General features: G+C 41.8%; 1 protein-coding gene across 2 annotated transcripts in view; it reads right to left on the bottom strand.

Annotated features, from left to right (window-relative positions):
- Positions 1-3,681: 3,681 nt before the first annotated feature.
- ZC3H12B (zinc finger CCCH-type containing 12B) overlaps positions 3,682-18,452 on the bottom strand; it is an 82,118-nt gene continuing 67,347 nt past the window's right edge. For both annotated transcript variants that reach the window (XM_073547576.1, XM_073547578.1), the window contains exons 2-6: positions 13,436-14,238; positions 11,443-11,582; positions 10,865-11,099; positions 9,255-9,361; positions 3,682-8,880 (exon numbers count right to left, since the gene is read on the bottom strand). In XM_073547576.1, the coding sequence (XP_073403677.1) occupies positions 7,448-8,880; positions 9,255-9,361; positions 10,865-11,099; positions 11,443-11,582; positions 13,436-14,082 (2,562 nt within the window). In that variant the 5' untranslated portion in view covers positions 14,083-14,238 and the 3' untranslated portion in view covers positions 3,682-7,447. The remainder of the gene's footprint in view (positions 8,881-9,254; positions 9,362-10,864; positions 11,100-11,442; positions 11,583-13,435; positions 14,239-18,452) is intronic.

The following is an 18,452-nucleotide window of genomic DNA, read 5'->3' as shown; positions in this document are numbered from 1 at the left end:
AAAAACTCAATATAAAATCGCACTTTTCCATAGGAACAAATATTTGTCTGCACTAAAAGCCCTGGTAATAGTTTACTTACAGGACTGGTATAGAAACTTACAGCAGCGTACAGGCTTCTCCACGTATCCAGCCCCCACGAAGGATAAGGCAGCAGATTAAAGCAGATTACACCCCACCCCAAGAATATGACCTACGTTTTGTCACTTATTAAAAAAATATTTGGCATGAAACAGATAAGGTGTTAAATATTCTGCATTGTGGTGGGGGTGGGAAATGCAAATCTCCTGCAGGTACCACAAAGCACTAGAATAATAGCCGCAGCCATCATCTAAGCTCGCCCCATCACCGTATATACTAAAGGTAAGCAAGAACCCGTAGTGACGCCCGTACAATAATGCTAAACACTGTTCAAAAGTAAACTTGGCTCCAACCATAAAGTAATATTATACACCCCCTTCCCATGTAATAAATAAAGTGGTCATACAAAGCTCATTTATACACTTATTTTCTAGCTAAAAGGCAGCTTCCCAACGCCTCATCATTGCATTCACTGTGTGGCTGGCGTCTTCTTCACCCGAAAATCAAGTTTCAGTACAGCAGCAAATTTTGTGGTTCCCCCAAATTACACTTGTATGAACAAGGACGTGTAGTTTGTATTGTGGTGCCCCCTCAATTACGCTTTTATTAACGGGGTATGTTCACATTTGCATCGAGCCTCCTCTACAAATTCCATCAGATTTGATGAGAAGTTCAGCCATGCATGTTGCAATCTTCTACCCATCACATCACAATGGAATACCAATGTGCCGACCATATAAGAGAGATCGGGGTCTGCTGAGCACAGCGAAACCCATCATATGACAAAGATGGCACCATGTTTTGTCTCCATTATAATCGGAAGACTTGACGCAAATCTGAACAAAGCTCAAAGGAAAGAAACTATACATTTGTGAATCAGCCCAGAATCCTCAACTAGCACCTATTGGAGGGACGCTTATCAGATGTACCTTCTTCCATCAAGTGCTAAAAACCTTTTTAAGGCCGGGGTCACACGAGCGCATGTCCTCATGTGTGAGAGAATCGGGACAATTATGGTAGTGACACTCGACTCAACTCTGTCAGATCATGATCCAAGTGTCATCTGAGTGTGATCAGATCCTCTCGCATGAGACAATCACAGCACAGGTGTGGAGAAGATGGAGAAAGTCATTTTTCCATTGTCGCTGTGCATGTACATCTGCCCGATGTGTCACACGTACACACAGTTATATGGGCGAGTGCAATCTGAATTCCAGAGCTGCTCATGGCAAGCCTAATCAGCATAAGAAAATCACAGCTCTGCGGTGCCCAATAGCATAACATTGGGTCAAGTGCTATCCAAGGAAACATCGGATGGCACTCAGCCATGTTAGAACGCAGTCCAAAATCTGACAATTAGAGAACCATGTTGGATCTGGTTCCACTTAAAATCCAATCCTTCAAAAACCCCAATGGATCATGCTTTGATAACCTCTTACATGACTGACCACCCTTACTATTAAAAGGTTTTGTCCAGGATAGGAAAAATGGCACTTTTTTCCCCTTTAAAATATAGTCACATCTGTACATTGCAGGGTCTGGTTATAGAGCTCATCCCTAATCCAGTGAGTGGGGTCTGAACTGCAATACCAGAGGCATCCCATCAGCACACATGGCACTATATTCCAAGAAAGGAAGGTAGACCCTCGTCCTAGCCCAGAACCCCATTTACAGCACGTGTGCATCCCCTGATGGACTGGAGCCATTAGTGTTCCTTTACTGATACAAGCATTAGAGACACATCCCCTTGTGAAACCCATTGCTGCCAACACGCCAGAGGATCATTCAGACAACCTGTGAGGGAATTCAGGTATACTTGGCGTCAACCCTTCTCTTCACTCATTCAGTCCTTATCTACTTTACTAATATTCACAACTAAGAAAATGCCAAGAAATAAGTGCGACGTGTAAAACGACTAAAGCCACCCATTCATCGCAGGGAGATTCCTGCCCAGTGCAGGCAGGACAGAATGCCAGTAACTTACTGTACTTACCAAAAATACTTCATCTCATGCAACGAACACATGAAAAATAGAAAATGACAAGCGCTGTACGTTTCACAATACAAACACTAGCAAATACTGCCACAGAAGCATTCTAGTGGAACTTAATAATGCTTTTCTTTGCAGTGCACAATATACAAAATACTACAAAACACCAAGTGCCCATACTAAGATTCCTACTTAGGAACATAAAATCAATTTAAAGTGTACCTGATGTCTATCCGCAGTGGAGGCCGCCATGAAAATGCAGCAGCAACACTGGAAGGAATAATCTGCATCAACGTGGACACCGACGCGGCCACTGTGTGCAGGCGAGGACACTTTATGAATAGACATGTCATGTTTGCACAGGGTACCTGCACATCATCTGTACAGAGGTACTTATACATATACATTTACTTATAATAAAGTGATTCTGAAAAGGTCTTGTTTCTTTATAAACTACATTGCCCAGTCATAGAGGAGGATTTCACCTCCTCACTGCTGCCCGTACTTCACATAAAGGGCTGCAGGCACAATGGCAGTGAAGTGGCTTCCACACCATGGACTACAACAACGTGACACACAGTGTCACAGACATAGCAGTGAAAATGCATTGCTGTAACTATTCTACACTTCTGTCCGTATACAAGTTTCTTTTTGATTTTTCTTAGAAGGTCATATATGTACATTTATATATTTACACACACATTTTCCTCTTTTTTTTTTTAATACAATCAAGAAAAAAAGATACAATTTGTATCAACAAACAAAAGGTCAATTCTGGGTAAGTGAGGCGGGTATTTCGGCTGCCCATGATCCAATCTGGCATCAGACTGGTCAATGGTTTGGGATTTTTAGAGTATTAGATAAAAACAGGGAATGCTTTTAATAATCCGCTTTAAAAGTGTGTGCACAAATGGAGATAATGTAATAATAATTATATATATTTTATATATATATATATATATATATATATATATATATATATATATATATATATATATATATCACTTGACTGTTGAAGGTTTTTTTTTTATTGTATTCTATTAATGATCAGTGACTTCACTTGATCTACAGTACTGGGTCTCGGTGAAGTCCAATGGAGTCACAAGTACCCAATAATGGGAGAGATTAATGGTGCCCTCACACAGACTTTAGTTGACGAAAATATCAACCAAAACTTTCAGTCATGGGGTAGAATATAAAGAGTACATACAATTTTGACATTTGTTTCACATGTTATTGCCCTATAATTACAAGTAGATCAGTGAGAGTCTGGGTTCTGAGACCCTGATCAAATTGCTCAACTCTCTCACCGGCGCAGCTCAGGAGGCTATGCGCTCCCCAGTCTTGATTCGCTGCCCGCTCCCTCCCCAGTCTTGATTTGCTGCCCGCTCCCCAGTCTTGATCTGCTGCGCCCTCCCCAGTCTTGATTCGCTGCCCGCTCCCCAGTCTTGATTCGCTGAGCCGCGTCTCTCAAGTAGTGGAGGGTTGGAGTGATCTGTGGGGGTATTCATTAACCTATCTGCTTGTGATCTTTAGGGCAATGAAAAGTGAAAAAAATATTTTCAAAGCTTTAGTTATTCATTGAAATCAAACAATCACTTTAGACATCAAATTGCAGAGATTAAATAAGCAGCATTTGATTTATTTTTTTTTGCCAAATAGACAAACGCCGTTCATCAAAGAATGATCTTTTTCATTAAAAGAATACTCCCAGAAAGACTTGATCATTCTCCCCCCAGTATGGCTGAACATGTATATGGCCAAGGTGAATGACTGACGGCCAATATTGACCGGAATATGTATGGCTGCATCAGCATAACCGCTCACCAGACGATCTGTTAGCTCATGTGTATGGCCACTGTTACACTGCAGCTCCTTATTCAGACTGGCAGTTCATTTCAGAGATAACAGCAGAAATGTTCGGATTCAACAATCGGGAAGAGATGCAGACCCCCAATATATACTAAAAGTGACAACCATTATGAACATGGTGGGGACTAGTTCACTTAGGTGATGGGCAGGAACAGCTACATTTTACAGGGAATTCTTCTAGAAAATCCTAACAGCAATGTAGCATATACACGAGGTGACGAGGGAATTTGCTCTAAGTGTTGCAGATTTCAGGCCATCTTTGCAGTAAAAATGCCTGTCTTGCACATGGCCTATAAGTATCTAATACCAACTCTTTGAGAGATATTGACCTTTACATAATTATTTTGTAGGATTAGTATCCGTTTGAACAAATTTGTGGGATGCAATTTGTGCGCAGGAGTAAAGAGGAGCCTGCGCAGCGCTGTCCTGCCATCACCTGACTTTACACCATATTACCAAACAACAGCTACTTTGCATGGCACAATTGCAGAAAGTTACAAAGTGGGTGGGTATTAGACTACATGGACTCCTTAACAGCGGAATAAAAAATTATTAGAGCAGCCGAAGACCCGATCCTCAGAAAGCCAGAGAAAACCCTAACGGCAGCCTGACGTTCCGTTTGTTTCACAGTAAGAAACATGTAGGCAGTTATCACCTTCTCATGAAGAAACAAAAGGGCTCTAAGCTTGGCCCTTCTACGATTTCATGAAAAAACTGAAGCCGACTAAAGTCCAGAGCACAAGACTCTGGCTGTGAGCGGCCTCAACATTTCTAAAATATTATACAATGGGTTCCTTTAAAAAAAAATTAAATAAGATAGTGCTAAGGGTCAGCAACCTGAGTGCAGCAAAAGATAAGCGAGAAAACGTCTGGCCAGGTAACGCTATCTGCAGTATCTTTCCTTTAACTACATATTACACAAAAAAAAAACAACAACAACACAACCTTCATTGCTGAGAGTGTAAATCCAATTTCCCCAAAGTGATCCAGTACCTGCTGGAAAGAAGTGGGAAGGAGAGCTGCACCTTCTGCAATGCAAAGGTCACATACTGATGGCCGTCACTGAATGCTGCCTCGCGCTCTCTGGAGACTACCCCCAATCATCATGGACATGTATAACTCTAAGAAACCTTAAATATGAAAATTATATTTAGGAACATGCACATAATAAGAGCCTCATCATCATAGGACATGTTCTAATATGAGACATGATGTCTGTTTCTTTCCATCGCTCTTCCTGGTTTCTATGCCATGACCTGCAACATCTATTAATATATCCATCCACCATCTATAACAATTCTCCACAGTGGTGGATACTATCAAGACGTAGAGCAAGATCTTTACGCGTTCTTGCATGTAGGGATTCTAGATTTTAAAACTTTTGGTAGAGTTAGAATAGATTTTTTTTACAAAACAATTTGCATTTGGCCCCTCTAAATATGCAGGCCGCAGTATTACCACTCATTTAGTGGTTTCATTTAGAGGCATATGGCTATTACTGAGGTATGATAGACAATTCATTGTCACGGCAGAAACCTACAGGGGTTGGACAAAATAATGGAAACACCTAACGTTTTGGCATCATAATCTTCGAACGTGTTCTAAACATGCAAACCGTGACATATGGTAATGTTTTGTAGTTGATTATTTGTGTTATGTGATATGTGTATGTAAATTAACTGTTTGTTTTGCAGAATTGTAAGAACATTAATGAGAACCTGATACCAATGACAGACCTCTCGGATTTTCAAAGAGGCCAAATTGTTGGTGCTCGTATGGCAGGCGCTAGTGTAACAAAGTGCCCGAATGCTTGGCGTGTCAAGAGGTACTGTCTCCAAAGTAATGACTGCGTTTGAAAGAGAAGGAAAAACGTCCGCAGCAAAGCACAGGTCGGGCCGAAAGTCGAAGTTGACTGAGAGAGACCGTCAGACTCTAAAGCGAATTGTGAGAGAGGATCGCAAGACAATGGCTCCGAAAATCACTGCTGACCTCAATGAACACCAACAGAACACAGTTTCCACAAAAACGGTTTGTCGGGAGCTGCACAAATCTGGATTCCACGGAAGAGCTGCAATTAGAAAACCGCTGCTCTCAATGACAAATGTTTCCAAGCGTTTAGAGTGGCGTAGAAACCTCCAGAATTGGTCCCTCGAGCAGTGGAAACGTGATATTCTCAGACGAATCATCGTTTACCCTATTTCCGACCTCCGGCCGAGTGTATGTTTGGAGACAGCCGAAAAGAAGCATTCCATCCAGACTGCCTTCTCCCAACCATAAAACATGGTGGCGGTTCTGTGATGCTCTGGGGTGCTATTTTGTGGAGATCCGCCGGGCCAATGATATCCCTTCATGGAAGAATTAACAGTCGCGATTATTTAGGCATTTTGGGCAACCAAGTGCATCCTTTGGATCAAGCACTGTTCCCGGAGGGGAACGCCATCTTTCAGGATGATAATGCACCAATTCATACAGCTAGAATCGTTAAAGCATGGCAGGAGGAACATTCTGATGAAGTTGAGCATCTCATCTGGCCCCCACAATCCCCAGACCTCAACATTATTCAGCATTTATGGTTGATTTTAGAGATTTAAGTTAGACATCGATTTCCGCCACCATCGTCGCTCAAAGAACTGGGGGGTGTTTTAACTGAAGAATGGGCTACAATTCCTTTGGAAACAATTCACACCTTGTATGAATCCATACCTCGGAGAACTGAGGCTGTAATCGCCGCAAAAGGTGGACCTACACCATATTAAACTAACTTTTGTTGATGTTTCCAGGTGTTTCCATTATTTTGTCCAACCCCTGTATGTGCAAAAAAAATAAAAAATAACATGTATACTATACATATAAAACCTGTAAAATGTCATATGTGGTCTCTGAAAAGGTACAAACAGATCCAAGCGGCCGGGAATGGTGTCTTTGTGCAGTGAGGCAAAGACGTCCCATTGTTTTTTCTCTTTCTGTAAATCACTAGATAAAACTATACACAGATAGATGGAGGCATCTATCTCTACACATTTATATTGAATTCAACTGCAAGTACACAATTAGGCATGCAATATAATTGCTAACAATGTGGATAGGTGCTTCTATGAACAGCTGAAGAGACAACATAATGCAGCAACTCATGTGCTTTGATGATCTGCTGGGAACTCCAGCATCAGAGAGCTTAACCGGCCCTTCCATCGTCCTTATTAAGAATAGGAACGAGTGAACTTACCCCCCAAGGAACTGAGGTTTAACCTGTCATGCAGGTTTATCAGGGATAAATATATCTATACAATAAAATATGCACTCCTCCGGGAATGCTGTAAAAGATCACAAAGTGTATCTTAAAAAACAATAAATACAGGAAAAAGTTTCTTGTGTCCATACATAGATTACTTGGTGGCAGAAAAGTAATAGCTAGGTCATCCAAGTAAGCAAAAATGTGTAGAACACTGCCAGGTTTTATTCAGGCAACTTGATCAATAGATACTATTGTCCAGAAAATATAGGTGGGATTAACAGTGCTGATGACCTGATCTCAACTTGGATACAATGACAGCGGCGAGCTGCTGGGCATCCGTCATGTGCGGGTTCTTCTCCATGACTGACAGCACCACCCCTTGAGGAAAGATGTTGCACAAGTTCTTGTAGGTTTGATACTGATGCTCAGGAATGATGTGCTGCTCCCTAGGTTCACTGCTCATAATGGGCCAATGTGGCGACCTCCAGAGCTGCTCCATCTTTTCTGGCATACTCCTTACCATCACAGGCTCATAGCAGGGCTGCATCAGACTATTGCTCAATGGGTAGGAGTGGTAGTTATACGAGTCAGTGGGGCATGGTAAAGGATCCCAACTGGCATGCTGTTCACGGCATAATGGTGGCCTCCTTTGTCGCATGGGGTTACTCTCATAAAGACGAGAATCAGAGATACTATCCATTCTAGTCATCACTAAAGCTCTACCAGGCTGAGCATTGGCAGCAGGGTGCATACTCTCCAGTACTGGGTAATCTCCTGGACAGCTGGACCTTGCTCCTACCAAAGGATGTTGTATGTGAAGGGCCAAATGTGAAGATGACGGTTTACGAGGAGTTTGCATGGGTTCTTCCTGCCCATAGCTCTGCACCCGAGTTAGCGTTTCATGATAACCATGTACAAATGGCTGTAGCCTACCCTGTGGAGGTCTTTGAGGTTTTATAGTATCCTCATGGCCTTGGTCTGCAAAGCCCAAATAGAGGTCACTGTAAGAGGAGTAAGAATCGCTACTAGTGTGGCTCATGCAGCTGTCAGGACATGGGCTGGAGTTCCTGGAGAATCCTGCTCGGTCTTGTTCAGAGGTGTAGTAGTCCGAACTGTGCATAGTACTTATACTTAGGTTGGAAAAGTCACTAAGCATTGAGTAATAACCGTGGTCTCCAAGTGACTCGTATTTTGGATAATCCTCAGTGTAACTCACAGAATTGCCATGGCTGTTTGTCACCAAAATCGGTGGGTAGTGTACGCTTGCCATGTGTTCTAGAGAAGATTTCTGGTGAGAGAACTGAGATGACCCTGGTACAGGACTACTTGCTGAGCGGGTGTTCAAAGCACTTACTAAATGGCTCTTGGGAGGCGGCAGAGTGGGAACACTCAAGGCAGACACAAGCGATGGCACAGAGTTAGCCTCTGACTTGCGGGCCGCTGAAAGTCTCTGCTCTGGTTCAACCGCTGCAGAACGAATACTCGGATCAGACTGTCTTTTAGGAGCTATACGTTTAGCTTCAATGGACAAGTCTGCCTTGGAAACAGATGGGCCAGTTCCACATTTAACCAGAGCCCCTTCACTCATTGTCTTCACAGCTGACAGCTTGGCACTTATACGGAGCTCGTCGGCCACTGACCTCAGGGGCTGGTTCGCTCGCTCAGGGTGGTAGTACTTGCACTTGTGCCCATAGGTGCATTTTTTTCCTGAAAGGAAAAAAAGAACATAGACTGGTAAATATAAAAAATACAAATACTAAAATTCAGATTTATTTCTGTTCTGTCTATAATAATTTTACAGGCCTAAAACAAGTAAACGACACAAAATATCATACAATTATATCGCCATGCATTAACAAAAAGGTAAGACTCGTAACGAACCAAACCTCCCAAATTGACCACACAGAATGGCATTATTTTGAGACCAAGCTTAACTGTGAAGGCTAAAGTATTTACTATGTTACAGTTAATAAAAAAGCAGATTTAATGCATTGAGTCTTTAGTCTCACAATTTCAAATACATCACATGGGGAAAGAAAAAAAAAGCAAATAACACAGCAACTTATGTAACATCTACTTACCATACGGACAAGGTTGCTTCTTATGCTCCGGTACAACAGGTTTTTTACGCAGGAAATTTTCCAAGCTGGGGCCATGTCTTCCTAGAGGATCGTCAGGAGGCATAAACCTGGAAATTGGATTTAGTCACAACACATTAGGTCATGTTGTCACAAAGTGTACACACTGCATTTATCCTGCGGTGCTTTTACTGTGTGCAGAAAATTCCAAGATTGTAACAAAGTGTATTATTTAATGTAAACTTATGCCCATCAGACACGTAAAGACTATGTTGAATTGTACATTTCTGGGTGTTTTTTTTTCTTTTACCATAAATGCTTTTCTCATGAGCCTGTAAAAAAAGAATTTCCTTTTCAAGTGCACAATCCCAGTGATTCTGCGTTAATCAAACCCCCCCCCCCCAAAAAAAAAAAAAAAACCGCTGATTCAAATCTGCAATCTAAAAGCTTAAAAGGCAAACAAGCATAAAAAAAAAGAGAAGATTGCCATTGCTTATTCCGATGTGGACACCGGTCAAAAAAATGCTGTGTATTTTCTTGTGGAAACATGGGCTTAGGAAGGTTTGTGCATTTGATGAAACGTGTAAGTAGGTGCTCAATTGAAGAAAAATTTCTAAAGATTTAGAATATATTAAATGTTACTTACAAAACGTTCCATCTTTGAAATAAAGTGGAACTGCTTAGTACATTTTGCACAAATTGGTCACATCATGTTTATATTAGGTCTCTAAACCAACAATATAACTGCACAAAGGAAGATCATGTCTGAGCTCAAACCTCCTTTCATATGCAGTTTATTTTTATAGTGTGCAACACATCTAAACTGATGATAAAACAGACTCACACATCCGCTTAAAAGATGTACGTGCGTGACAGTCCTTTTTTACTATTAGTGTGGTTTTCTGTTGGCTGTCCATGTGTACCGTCATGTGACATGTACCAAAATAGAATGCAGAATAGAAATTACAAATTTTGTGTGTTAAAGACGTGCAAAGATAGAGATTAGAGGATTTATAAATAGGTATACGTCACATATATAATTTGTGTCTTGCTTGTGTAGCTTACTGTACATCTTTTAACCTAATAGATGAAAAAAAAAAAATATTCGACGTGGGGTCACACTATTTTTTGTAACCAGCAAAGATAAAGCAGACAGCTGATATCAGGCTGAGAAGGTCCCTGGTTATTGGGTGCTTCCCAGCCTAAAAATACCAGCCCACAGCCATCCCAGAATTGGAGCATCAGATGAGAAGATCCTATTCTGGCGCTGCGCCTTTCCTCTTCTCGATGCATTGGCAATTGGGGTAATGGTAGTTGGTGTTGATGTCACCAGTGAGCCCACTCTATGCACCCGCTACTGACTTTCGCCGTACATGTACGGCAGATGTCGGTAAGAGGGTTAATCTGTCCAGTCATATTGATTTAACAGAAACAGCATAAATGGCAAAGCAATTGTGCCAATATGTTTTTTTTTATTTGTATTTTTTTATTTATTTATTTTTTTTAAGTATACTACAAAGTACAGGAACAGTAAATCTCTCAGTATTAGAGGCAACAATTATTAGGGTGTAATTGCTAATAATTGGATTTCATTATTTTTGCAAGACACTTACTTGTCATTGACAAATGAATACATAAGAAGCCTTTCTTCAATAAACTTTTTCCATTCAGGTTTCTCATTCTGGAGGTCTCTGTAGTTGTCATTGGACACAATGATGCCATCAGAATCAAAGGCCAGCTTAACTATAAAGCGGTCATCGTAGCAAACCACTCTGCGGCCCTGCACCCTACGTGATGGAGTGAAGACCAAAATCTTCTCCTTTTCTAGTTTGCGAAGAATCTCTTGATCTAAGGAGACAAAAAAAAAAATATTAAACAACCTGATAAAATGTAACTTCTGGACAATGTTTGGACAGAACATTGTATCTTGCTATGTAATGTTAGCTTTCTTTGAATTAATAGCCACTAAATGTGATACTAAGATTTCTGCATATCAGCCTCTTTGGATGAAAGCTTCCCGCCGACGATTCCTAGGTGATAAAAAGACACAAACCTCTGCAGTATGTTATCCTAAAATTCACATTTCACCCCTGTTGCGTTGACAATAGAACGGGGTATCAAACATGCAGCGTTTATAGAGAACTTACACAAACAGGTGACAGATATACACATATGTAATAAGGGCAAGTACCAGTGATTGGGGCATCAGGTCGGGACTGTTCTTTTCTCCATGCCGGCACAAACACTGTAATATCCTTATGTCCTTTCTCAAGAAACCACTCTACAGCCAGCTGTATTCCTCGACAAGAAAAGACTTCTTTATTGCCATGGCTGGAAAAAAATTGAGAAACGAAATAAATAAGCAATGTACAGAGCATGACAATTTATTATAGTGCTCCTCTTCCTTCCACACTGCTTAGTAAATGATCAGTAAAGTCATTAACAATTTATTACTCTTCCTCTTTTGTAGTGTATTTGCACTTGCACTATATCCTGCCATGTGCACGAACAGTAAAGGAGGAACTTGGAGATTTTTTGTATCCGCACTAAAGAGATGGCGACATATTAGACTTCAGACAGCAGCGGGGGTCGGCATGAGAATGTTGGAGTCAGGAGAGACAGCTCTACATCCAATGTTTGCATGTGCATGGCCAACTTAAGAATGAAGAGATTTATGACTAGGATTTAGATTTACTCAAAGTTAAAAAAAAAAAAAAAAAAAAAAAGGCTGAAAGCACTCACTCATTCAAAGTTCCAAGCAACCCACTTGGAGAATTAGGAGCATGAAGACAAACACTGGACGCTGCTTGTTTGTCTCCATGATGACATTTATCGAGCTTCCATTTCAGACTTCACTATATAAATTCATTACAAAATCAGAATAATTTATGACGTTTGTTATGCAGGTTAATCTGACATTGTGTGAGGAGACGAGACAGCTGTATAACGCCCAGTAAGAATCATACACTGGCTCTATCCTAATCAGCAGGACCATTGTACAACACCGGCTGGGCGTCATACAGCTGCCATGGTAACTTTACCACCCAGCGTGCAGCTGCGTCTCTCCACGCTCACTGTTACACTGGGTAGGAAAAAACGCCTGGGGGTGAACTTTACTGGCACGGATGAGTTTGTCATAAGACAAAGAAGGATAAAAGTGAGAGTCAGATGGGTGGAAATTAGAATAAACAACCATCGCTCACAACCACTACAAATAGGAGACAGACCGATTAAGGAGACAGACCGATTAAGGAGACAGACCGATTAAGGAGACAGACCGATTAAGGAGACAGACCGATTAAGGAGACAGACCGATTAAGGAGACAGACCGATTAAGGAGACAGACCGATTAAGGAGACAGACCGATTAAGGAGACAGACCGATTAAGGAGACAGACCGATTAAGGAGACAGACCCAGATTCCAGCGATGTATCACTTACTAGGATGCTTGCTGTAGGTTTCATATAATCACTGTTTTATCAGCAGGTGATTATAACTAGATGACTAGTAAACCTGCTGCCAGGAAGTCCTCCATATTCATGAGATATGAGTCACCTGCCCACACCACTGATTGGCAGCTTACTGCCTATGTACAGTGTACTCAGAAAGCTGCCAATCAGTGGTGTGGGCAGAGTTTATACAGGGCTCAGTATTAGAGAACTGCTAGATCTGCAGCAGAGAAAACTGTGATTTATCAAAGCAGCCATGTAAGTGATACATCTCTGGAATCAGGATCTACGCCCCTACATTATGGTGTCCTCATATTAGGTGACGAAAACCTAGTGACAGATTCCTTTTAAGGTGCCCAGGTACCTTTTACAGAGTTGTTGGTTAAAAGCTAATGTGGGTGACATCTATTTCTACCAAATCCCCAGAGAAACACCCAACAAAGTGTTCAGGAGATTTCAATGTGGACAGCGGGATAAACTTCTACGAGATACATCTCACAGCAGCTGATCTCCAGGGAAACTATAGAATCGGGGGTTTGACTTCAGCATCATAATCTAATGCAATATCAAATGTCTGGGAGAGTAGACTTTAAGCTAATGAGGATCCCTTTGATCAGTTAGAATTAACCATTTTGGATTGAAATGTTTTATTTATTTTTTCTCAAGTGATCAATAAACGGCTTGCCATCTAAAGTAATAAATCTGTTTTACGTTTAAATATATTTGTAAACCGACCTCATCGCCACGTTACTTCCATCGATGACAATGGGTCTGAGGTTGTCCATGTTGTCAACAACTTCATCTTCTAGAGATAGCTCTGGACTTGCAATCTCTTTGGTGCAAGGGCCTCTTGGTACTAGGCTGGCAGTGACAATGTCTCCAGTGCCCTGTGCTTCTGACTCGCCCTTATTTCCCAATCTCACCAGCTCTGCCAGGATATCATTGATCAGGGCGTCTGCACCCAGCTTATTGAGGACAGCTTGGATTTGATCTCCACTGTATCCCAACTTTAGGGCGAAGTCCATCTTGGCTTGATACTCTTTGTCCAGGTGACTTTTAGTATCTACCAGCTTGGCTTGGTGCTCCTGCAGAACTTGAATGCTGCTTTGTGAAAAGCTGGGACGATCCAAGCACGGTGATCTACAAAGTTGTCTGTGTGGCTTACTTGCAATGTCTATACCTTGAAAAAGAGTATTGACATAACTCCCAATTCCACTCCGGCCTCCCTGTTCGGCTTCACTCTCTGAGCTGGTCCATTCATCAGATTCACTGCAGTCTCCAAGGTCTTGTGAGTAGTCCATTTCATTTGCAGCCGCCCTTTCTTCTTTGGACGGCCTCTTCTTTTCCATTTCCAGTTGTCTGACCATGGACCAGGCCGTCATCACGTTTAGCAGACGACCAAAGATCTTCAAGCTACCCCTCTTTCACTTAATTACGGGTGTAATTTGTGGCATCTTCCAGGCTGTGCGACACCACCTCTGCTTAGGGATGTAAGGTCTTGCAAGGTATTCTCTGGGATACAGATGATAAAAGTATTCCTGCAAAAGAGAACATACAATATTAGTGCAAGGGACACAGGAATAATAAGAGGCTGGAATAGCAATACAGGATAACCTGACGGCAAGCTAAGTCTTATAGAACTTTGACATAGTCATTCTAACCACAAACTGACAATATCACTACCGTGCTCCGGAATATGCTGCCGCTATTTATGCAGTGACAACTTTCTTATGACTTTGTGTGAAAACAGAAAACCGGTTCCTCTATTTCACGTAAGCCATGTTCGCAGCTTATGGGAGAATATTAAAGGGAATCTGTCACCCCTTTTTTGAGATGTCATATAATGATATCATTCATGTGTCACATAAGGATTCTCTTAGTACTTTTGCTTCCCCCTGACCCCGCACCTTTCATGTATAAATACCTTTTTTATATCGGTTCAGATGTATGTAAACTGCCACGGTCCGGTCCGCTGGACGGGGCTTATTCACCTGCTCCCCCTCCCTGTCTTGCTCTACACTTTTCTCCTTGTGTAGAGCAAGACAGGGAGGGGGGGGGGAGCAGGTGAATAAGCCCCGCCCAGCGGACCGGACCGTGGCAATTTACATACATCTGAACCGATATAAAAAAGGTATTTATGCATGAAAGGTGCGGGGTCAGGGGGAAGCAAAAGTACTAAGAGAATCCTTATGTGACACATGAATGATATCATTATAGGATATCTCAAAAAAGGGGTGACAGATTCCCTTTAAAGTGGAAAGGAAACGTACTAAATTGCCCCAAAATGTTCTTCGTTTGTCTCCTAAACATTTTTGGAAAGGAATGTAAAAAACTTGTATGTCTGCACCAAGTTTTATTCCAACTGAAGAAAGGACATCAGATGGATTGGGGGTGAGGTGTTTATTAATGTTAATATGTAGAGTAACCGGATCATAACATAACCAGTGGTTATCGTCCGTTAACAGGTCTGGTTAACCAAAGTTATTACAGTAATATTTAATATTAAAATTGACGTGATCTGTATAACAAAGATCCCAATCACTCCACACATTCTTATAAATGGTGTGCAGCTGGTCATTGGATTCACAATGTGCGGTGATAAAGCTGTAGCCGATAACCATGGAATTACAGCCATGACGTATTAGTCCACCTTATGGGATACAGACATTAAGCAGTTTGTTGTCATTTTCTATTTTTATTCACCTATTACTTCCTGAAATGTAAATTAGTAACTGAAAAATCATGTCTGTCTTTGAAACATTTTAAATCTCCATAAATCCAATGCCATACATGGATACAGCTAGATAGGTATATACCTCATGCAATAAATGAATCGGCACCTTCTTTGAGACCTCACGCCCAAGCCCTTACCACCTCCAACTCAATATATTTCCTGAACCTTTCCTCTACCCTGAGTCAACACAAATGTCACTACATGCCCTTATCTCCCACGGGGACTATTGCAATATCCTCCGTTGTAGTCTCCCATCTAATATTCTCACATCCGTCCAATCTATCCTATTAATCTGCCGCCTGATTAATACACCTCTTTTCTCTGCCAATCCCTTCACTGACTCCACATTAACAATGATTTACAAGGTTATAATCTGTACCCTCAAATCTCCCATCTAGTCTCCTGATACCTTCCCACCAGGGCTGTGGAGTCTGTAAACCAAACCACTGACCCCAACTCCTCAATTTCTCCGACTCAGATTCCAGAGTCCTGGTGACTACTGAGCATGTGCACCAAGTGCAGCACGGATTCATCTCATCTACAACCCCACAGCATTTGTCACTACTGAGCATGTACATAAAGTGCAGCACAGATTCATCTCATCTCCACCCCCACAGCACTGGTCACTACTGAGCATGTACATAAAGGGGAGCACAGATTCATCTCCATGACCACACAGCATCGGTCACTACTGAGCATGTACATAAAGTGCAGCACAGATTCATCTCATCTACAACCCCACAGCACTGATCACTACTGAGCATGTACATAAAGTGCAGCACAGATTCATCTCATCTATGACCCCACAGCACTGATCACTACTGAGCATGTACATAAAGTGCAGCACAGATTCATCTCATCTATAACCCCACAGCATTTGTCACTACTGAGCATGTACATAAAGTGCAGCACAGATTCATCTCATCTACAACCCCACAGCACTGGTCACTATTGAGCATGTACATAAAGTGCAGCACAGATACATCTCATCTACGACCCCACAGCACTGGTCACTATTGAGCATGTACATAAAGTGCAGCACAGATACATCTCATCTACGACCCCACAGCACTGATCACTACTGAGCATGTACATAAAGGGCAGCACAGATTCATCTCATCTACAACCCCACAGCACTGGTCACTATTGAGCATGTACATAAAGTGCAGCACAGATACATCTCATCTACGACCCCACAGCACTGATCACTACTGAGCATGTACATAAAGTGCAGCACAGATTCATCTCATCTACGACCCCACAGCACTGATCACTACTGAGCATGTACATAAAGTGCAGCACAGATTCATCTCATCTATAACCCCACAGCACTGGTCACTACTGAGCATGTGCATAAAGTGCAGCACAGATTCATCTAGTGTACGACCCCACAGCACTGGTCACTACTGAGCATGTACATAAAGTGCAGCACGGATACATCTAGTGTACGACCCCACAGCACTGGTCACTACTGAGCATGTACATAAAGTGCAGCACGGATTCATCTCATCTACAACCCCACAGCATTTGTCACTACTGAGCATGTACATAAAGGGCAGCACAGATTCATCTCCTCTACGACCCCACAGCACTGGTCACTACTGAGCATGTACATAAAGTGCAGCACAGATTCATCTCTACGACCCCACAGCACTGGTCACTACTGAGCATGTACATAGAATCATAGAATCGTAGAGTTGGAAGGGACCTCCTGGGCCATCTGGTCCAACCCCCTGCTCAAAGCAGGATTCGCTAAATCATCCCAGTCAGATGTCTGTCCAGCCTCTGTTTGAAGACTTCCATTGAAGGAGAACTCACCACTCCTCGTGGCAGCCTGTTCCACTCATTGATCACTCTAACTGTCAAAAAGTTTTTTCTAATATCTAATCTGTGTCTCCTCCCATTCAGTTTCATCCCATTGCTTCTAGTCTTTCCTTGTGCAAATGAGAATAAAGTTGATCCTTCTACAATGTGACAGCCCTTTAGATATTTGTAGACAGCTATTAAGTCTCCTCTCAGTCTTCTCTTTTGCAAACTAAACATTCCCAAATCCTGCAACCTTTCCTCATAAGACAGGGTTTGCAGACCGGTCACCATTCTGGTCGCTCTTTTCTGAACTTGCTCCAGTTTGTTGATGTCTTTTTTAAAATGTGGTGCCCAAAACTGGACACAATATTCCAGATGAGGTCTGACCAAAGAGGAGTAGAGGGAAATAATGACTTCACGTGATCTAGACTGTATGCTTCTGTTAATACATCCTAGAATTGCATTTGCCTTTTTTGCTGCTGCATCACACTGTTGACTCATATTCAGTCTGTGATCTATTAGTATACCCAAGTCTTTTTCACATGTGCTGTCACTTAGCCCTATTCCTCCCATTCTATATATGCTTTTTTCATTTTTATTGCCCAGATGTAGTACTTTGCATTTCTCCCTGTTAAAAACCATTCTGTTAGTTGCTGCCCACTTCTCCAGTTTATTTAAATCTTTTTGAATCCTCTCTCTCTCTTCTCTAGTATTAGCTATCCCTCCTAGCTTTGTGTCATCAGCAAATTTAATCAGTTTACCCTCAATTCCTTCATCTAAATCGTTGATAAAGATGTTGAACAATACAGGGCCCAGGACAGAGCCCTGTGGTACCCCACTTGAGACATTCTTCCAACTGGATGTGCAGCCATTTACGACCACTCTTTGGGTCCGATCACTAAGCCAGTTATGAATCCACCTAACAGTTGCCTTGTCCATTCCATACTTAGTCATTTTTTCAATAAGGATTGTATGAGAGACTTTGTCAAATGCTTTGCTGAAGTCAAGATATACTATATCTACAGCATTTCCTTGATCCACCCAATCAGTGATACCGTCATAGAAGGAAATTAAGTTAGTCTGACATGACTTATTAGTTACAAACCCATGCTGACTCTGTTTAATCACTTCATTCTTATCCAGGTATTGACATACATGTTGTTTAATAATTTGTTCAAAGATCTTTCCTGGTATAGAAGTCAGACTCACCGG

This window comes from Dendrobates tinctorius, unplaced genomic scaffold (assembly GCF_039654945.1).
Source record: "Dendrobates tinctorius isolate UK_male_01 unplaced genomic scaffold, ASM3965494v1 ptg000154l, whole genome shotgun sequence".
NCBI classification, from domain to species: Eukaryota; Metazoa; Chordata; class Amphibia; order Anura; family Dendrobatidae; genus Dendrobates; species Dendrobates tinctorius.
This window is presented reverse-complemented; position numbering and strand designations above follow the sequence as displayed.